Source organism: Bos taurus, chromosome X (genome assembly GCF_002263795.3).
Source record: "Bos taurus isolate L1 Dominette 01449 registration number 42190680 breed Hereford chromosome X, ARS-UCD2.0, whole genome shotgun sequence".
NCBI lineage: Eukaryota > Metazoa > Chordata > Mammalia > Artiodactyla > Bovidae > Bos > Bos taurus.
Window position 1 is genome coordinate 15,552,605 of NC_037357.1, and position 11,900 is coordinate 15,564,504.

At 39.4% G+C, this 11,900-nt stretch overlaps 1 protein-coding gene across 1 annotated transcript; it reads left to right on the plus strand.

The window, feature by feature from the left end:
* Positions 1-368: 368 nt before the first annotated feature.
* OR13H1 (olfactory receptor family 13 subfamily H member 1) lies at positions 369-1,295 on the plus strand. Its single transcript, NM_001390459.1, has one exon. The coding sequence runs from the start codon at positions 369-371 to the stop codon at positions 1,293-1,295; it is 927 nt and encodes a 308-aa protein (NP_001377388.1).
* The last annotated feature ends 10,605 nt before the right edge of the window (positions 1,296-11,900 follow it).

An 11,900-nucleotide genomic window follows, 5' to 3' on the forward strand; every position in this document is an offset into this window, starting at 1 on the left:
TTGGAAACTGAACAAGTGAGAGAAGCAGAAAGATGCCCTCCTTTTCCTCTCTTCTTACTTGGAAAAAAATGAAACAAAAAGGCATCTGGCAAAAGTGGGTTGGAGAACTTTTCATATAACCATTTCTAAAGGATGGGGAATTTGCTGTTTTCCAGGGGAGGGAGTAGATTTTTAGCTTGCCCTCTGTTCCCATCATAGATATCTCATTTGTATTCTTATATCTCTTGAAGACGGCAAAGAGAATGATCCTGTACACCCTAATTATTTCCAACTTTCTTATACCATCCTTCCGTGTCTATTCTCATTCTCTCAGGTAAAACTAGACAACTACATTGGACCCATTCAATGAATAGTGGAAAGTGGAAAGGATGGCCATGGATAATGCTACAGCAGTATTCGAGTTTCTCCTTATTGGAATATCTAACTATCCTGAGTGGAGAGTCACATTTTTCACATTGGTGCTGATCACTTACCTCAGCACATTATTGGGGAATGGACTTATCATCTTTCTTATCTACATTGACCCTCACCTCCACACTCCAATGTATTTCTTCCTTAGTAACCTGTCTTTCTTGGACCTTTGCTATGGAACAGTCTCCATGCCCCAGGCTTTGGTGCATTGCTTCTCTGCTCATCCTTACCTTTCTTACCCACGATGTTTGACCCAAATAAGTGTCTCTTTGGCCTTGGGTACAGCAGAGTGCCTCCTACTTGCTGTCATGGCCCATGATCGTGTGGTTGCTATCGGCAATCCCCTGCGCTATTCTGTGGTCATGAACAGCTCAGTGTGTGTCTGGCTGGCTGCTACCTCATGGGGGGCATCTCTTGTGCTTACTTCCATGCTCATCTTACCCCTGAGGCTTCACTTCTGTGAGGCAAATGTCATCAACCATTTTGTCTGTGAGATTCTCTCCCTTCTTAAGCTGGCCTGTTCTGATACCAGTCTCAATGAGCTTCTGATCCTCATCACAAGCATTTTTACCCTTCTCCTACCCTTTGGGTTTGTTCTCCTCTCCTATGTCCGAATTGCCGCTGCTGTCCTAAGGATTCGCTCAGCCCAGGGTAGGCTCAAGGCCTTCTCTACCTGTGCTTCTCATGTGACTGTGGTGGTGATCTTCTATGGGGCAGCCATTTCCATGTATATGAAACCACAGTCCAAGTCATCCTCGGATCAAGACAAATTTATCTCAGTGTTTTATGGGGCTCTGACACCCATGCTGAACCCCCTAATATATAGCCTGAGGAATAAGGATGTTAAAGGGGCAATGAGGAAAGTTATGGCAAAAAGGACATAAGTCTTCTTTGCTTCTAAACTTCTAAAATACCATTCAGCTACATCTTCAGTGATGGTAAAAACTGTTTAAAAGTTTCATTTTTACCTTTAGTGGTTGTTGTTCAGTCATTAACTCATGTCCAACTCTTTGAGACCCTATGGACTCTATGGACTGCAGCATGTCAGGCTTCCCTGTCCTTCACCATCCCCCAGAATTTGCTCAAAAAGTGACCATTGAATCAGTGATGCTATCCAACCATGTCATTCTCTGTTGTCCCCTTCTCCGGTGGCTCAGATGGTAAAGAATCCACCTGCAATGCAGGAGACCCAGGTTTGATCCCTGGGTCAGGAGGATCCCCTGACCCACCCCAGTATTCTGTCTGGAGAATTCCATGGACACAGGAACCTGACGGGCTACAGTCCATGGGGTCACAAAGAATTGAATACGACTGAGGGATTAACACCTTTACCCTTGGTACAGTAGGTGATTGTCATGTGAGAATCTTCAGGATGTGTTCACCACAAAAGCTTATTCCTACTGAGACTTCAATTTCAGTTACAGACAGTACTTTTGGGGGGGCTTCCCTCATAGCTCAGTTGGTAAAGAATCCACCTGCAATGCAGGAGACCCCAGTTTGATTCCTAGGTTGAGAAGATCCACTGCAGAAGGGAAAGGCTACCCACTGCAGTATTTTGCCCTGGAGAATTCCATGGACTGTATAGTCTATGGGGTCGCAAAGAGTCGGACACGACTGAACAACTTTCACTTTTCACTTTCACAATATTTTTACTCTTTCTTTACATAAAACACATTAGTAGTCACCCGTCAAGCTATTCAACTTCAGGTAAATAAATGTCTCAGAATCATTTCCTCACTGACAGAAGAGACCTAAGCTGTTAGACAACCTCCTATGACTGTTAGCAGGAGGTGAGGCATAAGTGAAATTGGAAAATAGGACGAAGAATGGTATAATAAAAGGCCAGAAGACAAATGTCAGAAATTTTACAACTTTACTGAAGGCAAGGCCTGTTGTAAAAGCACGATTCTCTCCACTTAACCTCAGAATCATGAGAAAATTGTATCATAGCCATTTCCTACGTTACTGTAGTGTTTCATTTTTTTTTCTTTTTCTGAACTTCTTTCAAATATATTATCTCATTCTGTATTCCTAATATTGCTGTAAAGCTGGTAACAAAAGTTACCATAATCCATCCCTCACGTTAACAATGAGACAAACAGAAGCCCAGAGAAAGATGAACAATTGTCTAAAGCCTCACACAAAACAGAAAATTGGACAAAAGATTTACTGAGCACGGCCCCGCCCATCAGAACAACACATAGATTCCCCCACAGCCAGTCCCTCCCATCAGGAAGCTTCCACAAGCCTCTTATCCTTATCCATCAGAAGGCAGACAGAATGAAAACCATAATTACAGAAAACTAACCAAACTGATCACTTGGACCACAGCCTTGCTAACTCAATGAAACTACAAGCCATGCCCTGTACGACCACCCAAGATGGATGGGTCATGTTAGAGAGTTCTGACAAAATGTGGCCCACTGGAGAAGAGAATGGCAAACCACTTCTGTATTCTTGCCTTGAGAATCCCATGAACAGTATGAAAAGGCAAAAAGATATGACACTGAAAGATGAACTCCCAGGTCAGTTGGTGCCCAATACGCTACTGCAGTAGAGGGGAGAAATAGCTCCAGAAAGAATGAAGAGGCTGAGCCAAAGTGAAAACAATGCTCAGTTGTGGATGTCCGTGGTGATGGAAGTAAGTCCAATGCTGTAAAGAACAATATTGCATAAGAACCTGGAATGTAAGGTCCATGAATCAAGGTAAATTGGAAGTGGTCAAACAGGAGATAGCAAGAGTGAACATCGACAATTTAGGAATCAGTGAACTAAATTCCAAGGGAACATTTCATGCAAAGATGGGCACAATAAAGGATAGAACTAAAGACCTAACAGAAACAGAAGATATTAAGAAGAGGTGGCAAGAATATATAAAAGAACTATACAAAAAGGATCTTAATGATCCAGACAACCATGATGGTGTGATCACTCACCTAGAGCCAGACATCCTGGAGTGTAAAGTCAAGTGGGCCTTAGGAAGCATCACTACAAACAAAGCTAGTGGAGGTGATGGAATTCCAGGTGACCTATTTCAAATCATAAAAGATGATGCTGTGAAAGTGCTGCATTTGATATGCCAGCAAATTTGGAAAATTCAGCAGTGGCCACAGGACTGGAAAAGGTCAGTTTTCACTCCAATCCCAAAGAAAGGCGATGCCAAATAATGTTCAAACTACTGTACAAATGCACTCATTTCACATGATAGCAAAGTAATACTCAAATTCTTCAAGCTAGGCTTCAAGAGTACATGAACCAAGAGTTTCCAGATATTCAAGCTGGATTTAGAAAAGGCAGAGGAACCAGAGATCAAATTGCCAACATCTGTTGGATCATAGAAAAAGCAAGAGAATTCCGGGAAAAAAAAATCTACTTCTGCTTTATTGACTATGATAAAGCTTTTGACAGTATGGATCACAACAAATTGTGGAAAGTTCTTAAAGAGATGGGAATACCAGACTACCTTACCTTCCTCCTGAGAAACCTGTGTGCAGGTCAAGAAGCAACAGTTAGAGCCGGTCATGGAACAATGGACTGGTTCCAAATTGGGAAAAGAATATGTCAAGGCTGTATATTGTTACCCTGCTTATTTAACTTATACGCAGAGTACATCATGAGAAATGCCAGACTGGATGGAGCACAAGCTGGAATCAAGATTGCTGGGAGAAATTTCAATAACCTCACATATCCAAATGACACCACCCTTATGGCAGAATGCGAAGAAGAGCTAAAGAGCCTCTTGATGAAAGTGAAAGAGGAGACTGAAAAAGCTGACTTAAAACTCAACATTCAAAAAACTAAGATCATGGCATCCAGTCCCATCACTTCATGGCAAACAGATAGAGAAACAATGGAAACAGTGACAGACTTTATTTTCTTGGGCTCCAAAATCACTGCAGATCATGCGTGACTGCAGCCATGAAATTAAAAGATGCTTGCTCCTCGGAAGAAAAGCTATGACCAACCTAGATAGCATATTAAAATGCAGAGACTTTACTTTGCCAACAAGGTCCATCTAGTCAAAGTTATGGTTTTTCCAGTGGTCATGTATGGATGTGAGATTTGGATCATAAAGTTTAGTGCCAACGAATTGATGCTTTTGAACTGTGGTGTTGGAGAAGACTCTTGAGAGTCCCTTGGACTGCAAGGAGATCAAATCAGTCAATCCCAAAGGAAATCAGTCCTGTATATTCATTGGAAGGACTGATACTGAAGTTGAAGCTCCAATACTTTGGTCACCTGATGTGAAGAACTGACTCCTTGGAAAAGACCCTGATTCTGGGAAAGATTGAACACGGGAGGAGAAGGGGAAGACAGAGGATGAGATGGTTGGATGGCATTACCGACTCAATGGACATAAGTTTACGCAAGCTGAGGGAGTTGGTGATGGATAAGGAAGCCTGGTGTGCTGTAGTCCATGGAGTTGGAAAGATCTGGACACAACTGGGTGACTGAACTGAACTGAAAGTCATATATAATTGGTAACAGAATAAAAATTAGAATTCAGATCATCTATATGCCACCTCTGAACTTTTCAATATTGTCCAGAAAAGTATCTGGAATTTTAAAATTATAAATGCACCCAATATTTATCAAGCACTTAACCATATACTGGGTACTGAGCTATGTCCATTATCACATATAATTCTCATTACAATTCAGGGAAGAATCACTACTATCAATCCATAGTAGAGATAAGGAAATTGAGACTCTTAGAGGTTCCGTGATTTGCCCATGGCCATAGAACCAATATTTAAATCCAGATATAACTGATTTCAGATCCCATTCACTGTATCCAAATTTCAGAGGCCTTAGAGATTATTTAATGAAGTGATTTTTAACCGATTTTTTGATATAATTTATGTACAATAAAATTTATGTAATTACAGTGTACAATTTAAATTTTGACAGGTACTCCCAGAACCACCACCACTATACAGCTACTTAACAATTTTATCACATCCAAAAGTTTCCTCATGGTCTTTTGTAGTCCACCCTTTCCTCCACCCCCAACCCCTGGCAACCACTCATCTGATTTTTTTCATTATATGTCAGCTTTGATTTTCTAGAATTGACTATAAGTGGAATCATACAGTATATGCTCTTCTGTGCATGGATTCTCTTATTCAGCAGGATTTTGAGATTCATCCTTGTTGTTGTAGGCATCAGTAGTTTGTTCCTTTTTCCTGCTGAATAATATTCCATCATACAATTGACTATGTTTTAAAAACTCCATTCCCTGTTACTGTACATAATATAGTGGTTTTTAAACTTTGGTTCATGCAGTTCTATGGGTTTGGCTGTGGTGCCTGGAACCTGTCAATGGAGGTGAAATTTTCTGTGAAAAATTTCATTTGAAAATGGAGTTCTGATAATAAAACATTTGACAAACAACGATCTATTACAGAGCTCTTGCTTTAGATAAAGAATCAATGGCTCAGTGAACAGAATGTAAATTTCCCAAGACCATGAAACTTTTTGGAAGCAATCTAAGACTAAGACCCAGATATCTTGTCTCCTGGTTTCACTTTTTGGGCAGTTTGACCAAACATAATGAAGTCTTCTCCAAAGCAACCTGATGGAGAACTGGACATAGATGAATAGATAAAAAGATGATGCACAGCACCTAGATTTGAAGTACAGCATCACTGAGCAAGCAGATATTCAATGCACTCGTCAGACACTGACCACTGGAAGTTGATGCCACTTTGTTTGGTACTGCAAAGAGAGTACCAGACACACAAGAGACCTGCCTCACATGTTTACTCACTAACTAAATAAAAGGAATGAGTAAATCACTTATCAAAACAGTCTAATTTTCAAATACATGCAACATTTATTCAAATTCCATCTATTACATATTTTTAAGAGATTGTAGTATTCTCGGCCACAGAAATCATGTTTTAAATCAAGAAATAAAAAATAAATGCAATTATCCTCAAATTAAAAATAAAAACATTTTAAAAATAAAAACTAATTTTGAAAAAAAAAGCCAAGTGATTGAAATCTTGGATTTATTCATTCAACCAATGTTAACTTTCTACTTTTAACCAGGCACTAGGTACTAGGTGCTAGGGCAAGTTTCATACATTTTGCAAAATATTCTTTACTATTAAAATAAATATTTCAAATTAACATTGTGAAATAAAGTTAAATTGATGGAATCAATAAAATTTTACATGAAAAAATAATACAGCCTTTAGGGAGAGAGAAAATCAGAAATTAGGAGAAATATTAAGAGTGCTCATTTTAGTGACCTTGCTTTCAGGGGGAGAAATATTCTACTCTCTATTACAGCTCTCTATTTGCAGCTTAAAGTGAGAATCGTATTTTTGTTAATAATGCCTCTACTACAAAACTGTAACTGTCACTAGATGCTTTGTCTCCGTATTGACTTGTTGGTAGAGACACAGCTTACAGACAGAGTGACAGAGTGGAGTCTGGAGATGGGGTTGCAGAATTGATTCTGCTACTAACTGGTTATGTGACCTTAATTATATCACTCTTTGGCCTTCAAATTTGCTCATCAATACAATAGGAAAGTTGTGTTTGTTACCCAAGGATCTCTCTAGTTCTAACATTCTGCATCTAGGTGTTATTTTATATAGATTTTTTTTCTTTTCTTAAAAAGAGAATAATATCATCAATTTACTCTGCAACTTGCTTTTTCCACTTGACAATATATCATGAACATTCTTCCAGATCAATATATACGGATCTATCTGCTGACTTTAAATTTTAACTTTGAAACAAGTAGGCACTTGGCTTTTTGTTCCAAATTAGTTTTTATTTATTTCTAAAATGTTTTTATTTTTAATTTGAGGATAATTGCATTTATTTAACAAGCATAGCAGCTAGTTAACATAGCTATGGCCCTTCCAGCACCAGTGTTCTGTTTCTAGGCATCTAAATCCCAAAGGCAATCTAATGCAACATTGATACTAATTCATTTTAACTATGAAAAATGAATTGTATGAGGGTGCTGTAGAACAAAACCAATTCCAGATTGTTGAAAACCCCTAAGGTTGACTATCACTTGGCCTCTTGATCACTCACAGGCACTGTGAGAAGCATTCCACTGTGCTCCCCATTCTAGATAGCTGGGTAGTGAAGCTTACCTTGCTTCACCTTGGAAAGCAAGGATTGGTTTGAAACTAAGATAGCTCTGCTAAAAATTGAGAAGAAAGTTTGCAAACTGAAAAAAAAAGTTGCAAAATGATATTTTCCAATAGAGATTTAAGAAAAAATACCATGCCCCATTCATAGGATTGGGGATTTCACTTGAGGAAAGGCAGTGAACTCACTATTTAGACCACAGCCCCTGGAGCCAAAATTTTTGGATTCAGAGCTTCATTCTACCAGTCCTCTTTCAAGTTACTTTCTGTGCTTCGATCTCTCCATGTCAAGTGGGCTGATGTAACACTACTTATAGTGTTCAGGGTTTGATTATGTAGACAATCCCACTCTAGTTATATCAGGCAGGAAGGGATTTAATAAAGAGAATTAGAGGTCTACGAAGCCTTTGGAAGTGTTGTGAGAGGGAAGGTAAAAGAATGTTGCCAACAACTTTAGACAGTTGCAGGAATTGCAAGAATCTGAGGAAGTTTTAAGGAAACTGTTACCAATGATGTCACTGAAGTAGATGCTTCAAGGAACAAAGCTCAAAAGCCACTGAAATCTCTGTTTACAAAGTCTACATACTTTTACAATACAGCTGACAGCTTAAAAGGATGGGAATGGTGTTGAATGTGACTTCATAGCTCAGTTATAAGAACTGTATGACTCAATTCGTGTAAAGCACTTAGAAAAGCACCTGGCCTATAGTTAGAGAACAGCAAGTGTTGGCTGTCATCATGACGTCTGGATCACATGAACCTAAGGCACCAGGAATTGAAATGCCTATATGCTTCTTAAATAGTGCTTTTCAAGGCTGCGCCCTCATCCAGGCATTCCAGCCTCTGTACATATATCACTCATTTAACATGCACTTATTAACTACCTACTATACAAGTAGAGTGGTATTGCCAGAGATGGAGTGGTCAAAAAAACATATTTGATCCTTCCGCTCAAAGAATTCACTGTCTAGGTGGGAAGAAAAACATATACACGGGCAGCATTACTATGTGAATTTATATCTTCCTAGTTCTTAAGATTATAAACACTTTATGCACTTTATGGTTTATCTTATTCTTGAACATATATTACCTCATATCATCTTCTAAATAATTTAATGAGATAAGCAAGCAGATATTATTACTATTGTGAAACTGACATTAACTGATGATAAAGAGCTATAAAAAGGCTGTGATATTATCAAGGTTAGCAGTTACTGATATAACTGGGATTAGAATACAATTCTCCTAGAATTATTGTGGTGGTAATTACTGATTGTATACAAATATCAAATCATTATGGTGTACACCTAAAACTAATATAATGTTATGTGTCCATTATACCTGAATAAAAAATTAATTTAATTAAAAAATACAATTCTCCTGATGCCGGATGCTCTTTTTGAGGGGAGACTGATGGGTTCAGGAGTCTTTGAAAAAGAAAAGTAGGAAGAAGGTAAAGCTGTTGCTGAATTGGGAAAGGTAAAAACATTAGGTTTTCAGATTGTCTAGCTAAAAAAATCTGACCCTGACTCTTATTGGCTATACAAACTTGGGCAACTTCCTGTCTCAATTTCCTCATCTATAACAGAATGACAATCATAAGACTGAATTTATAAGGTTGTTAAAACAATTGGATCAGTTGATTTTATATAAAATGCTGAGAACTATGGCTGGAACATAGTAAGTTCTCAATAAGCTTTACCTATATTATGGAGAAGGCAATGGCACCCCACTCCAGTACTCTTGCCTGGAAAATCCCATGGACGGAGGAGCCTGGTGGGCTACAGTCCATGGGGTCGCTAAGAGTCGGACACAACTGAGCGACTTCCCTTTCACTTTTCACTTTCATGCATTGGAGAAGGAAATGGCAAACCACTCCATTGTTCTTGCCTGGAGAATCCCAGGGACGGGGGAGCCTGGTGGGCTGCCGTCTATGGGGTCACACAGAGTCGGACACGACTGAAGCGACTTAGCAGCAGCATTGTTATTATACAGTTATTACTACTAACACTGAAGTCTCAATTGACTCAAAAGTAGTTGGTGTTCATCTCACTGTGTTCCTTCTCTCTTTTTTCCCTGCTAGTAATATGCATACCAACTGTTTCTGATTAAGTGTAAGCAGCAGGTCAAGCACTTTTTCAGTACAGCATCATGATGGAGTGAGAAAAGCACATGATTGGGTGTCAGGGAGTCTGGATTCTAGTCTGGATTCTGCTGCTAATGAGCTATGAAACTCTGGATGAATCACTTAACTTCTCTGGACTGCATTTGTCCAACAGGGGAAAATGTATTCTTTAACCTGTCTCAGAAGGGTTGAAAGATCAAATGAGATCATAGATGTTAGACACTAAAAAGCTAAAAGTACTCTAAAAATACTACACAATGGTATTTTCATTATCCTCAGACTTAACCTCTACATCTTCTCCTCACTTACCCTTAATGACCACTCACTCACCGAATCTTATTGATTCTTGCTCTGAAATATTTTTGAAATCCATCTCTTCTCTGTCCTCAGTGCACCTGCCCTAGTTCACAGCTTCCTCAGCCCTTACCAAGATGACTATAATCAGCTCCTATTTTTCTCTAATCCAGTCTCTCTCTAAACTAGCCATCCAACCAACTTCTCCAGAATGACTATCTAAAGGGGAAAATGTCATCATATTAAACCTTCCTCTACAATCCCACTCCAAGATTAGAAACTTGCAGTGGGTCCCTATTGCCCGTAGGATGCATGCTTGTGTACTCAGCCAACTCAGTTGTGTCTGACTCTTTGCGACCCCATGGACTGTAACTCACCAGGCTCCTCTATCATGGGAAGTGCCAGGCAAGAATACTGGAGTGGGTTGCCATTTCCTTCTCCAGGGGATCTTCCTGATCCAGGGATAGAACCTGGGTCTCTTGCATCTCCTGTATTGGCAGGCAGATTCTTTACTGCTGAGCCACCTGTGAAGTCCTACCTATAGGATATACAACATTACTTGAGACCCTTGCAAACCTGTTTATCCTTATTCTCTACCTTAACTCTGCAAACCCCAGGCCCCAGGAAAGCAGTACTGTTTTCTGACCCCTTTATGTATATATGCCACTGTGTACACTGTTCTCTCTGCCTGCAGTGACCTTCTTGTCTTCTATGCCTGGCAAAACCTCAGTCATCCTTCAAGTTCAGATCAAATGTCATGTCCTCAGTGAAGCCTTCCCCAGAGCGTACTCCATTCTGTTTAAACCTGGACAGGTGACTTAATCCCGTTTTCTTTTGCTTAATAACATTCAGTTCAATCTTAAATTCAACATCTTCCCTAGTGTTTTATAATCAGTTGTTTTGGAGTATTTATCCCAAATTAGATCATAAGTTTATTGAGAACAAGAAGGTTTTCATCTGTTTCCCTAGCATAGTTCCTGGCCCAGAGTACATACATAATAAGAATTTGTTAAATGAATACATGGCCAACTAATACTTAACTGTCTGGGGTAAAATACAACTATTTTTAAAGTTCCAAGCTGTTACAGACTGATATTTTACAAAATACAACAAAAATATTTTGGCAATGTCAAATCACTTTAAAAGTTACTGTTTACTCTCAATTCTGTTTTTATCTCATTGAAAACATTTTGAGAAGCACTCCCTGGTGGCTCAGTGATAAAGAATCTGCTTGTAATTAGCCTCCAATTAAAATAAATAAATTTTTAAAAAAGAGTCTTCCTGCAATGCAAGAGACCTGCATTCGATTCCTGGGTCAGGAAGATCCCCTGGAGAAGGGAATGGCAACCCACTCCATTATTCTTGCCTGGAGAATTTCATGAACAGAGGAGCCTGGAGGGCTACAGTCCATGGGATCACAAAGAGTCAGACACGACTGAGCTACTAACACTTTAACTTTCACTTTTCCAGCTAGACTATTTACTAAGATGCCTCATTCCTAGCCCCTAAAATCTTGAACTCTGAGTTGGAAATTTTAAGAAGGATACATGTAAAATAATAAACAATCAGATCATATATTCAGGCTACAACTGGGCAAGAAATCAATAAAATAATATTATCATAATTAGCCATAGGCACAGATGAAGTAGATCAATGGGACAGTGAATGAGAAGGTGCAGGATTATATTTAGACAATGACCGCCTATGAAGTGCATGCACGCTCAGTCATGTCCAACTCTTTGAGACCCCAAGGACTGTAGCCCACCAGGCTCCTCTGTCCATGGGGATTCTCCAGGCAAGAATACTGGAGTGGGTTGCCATTTCCTACTCCAGCGGATCTTCAAAACCCAGGGATTGAACCCACACTTCTTGTGTCTCCTGCACTGGCAGACAGATTCTTTACCAACAGTGCCACCTGGGTATGGCACCTCAAAAGTAATTCACCAAAGTTTTAG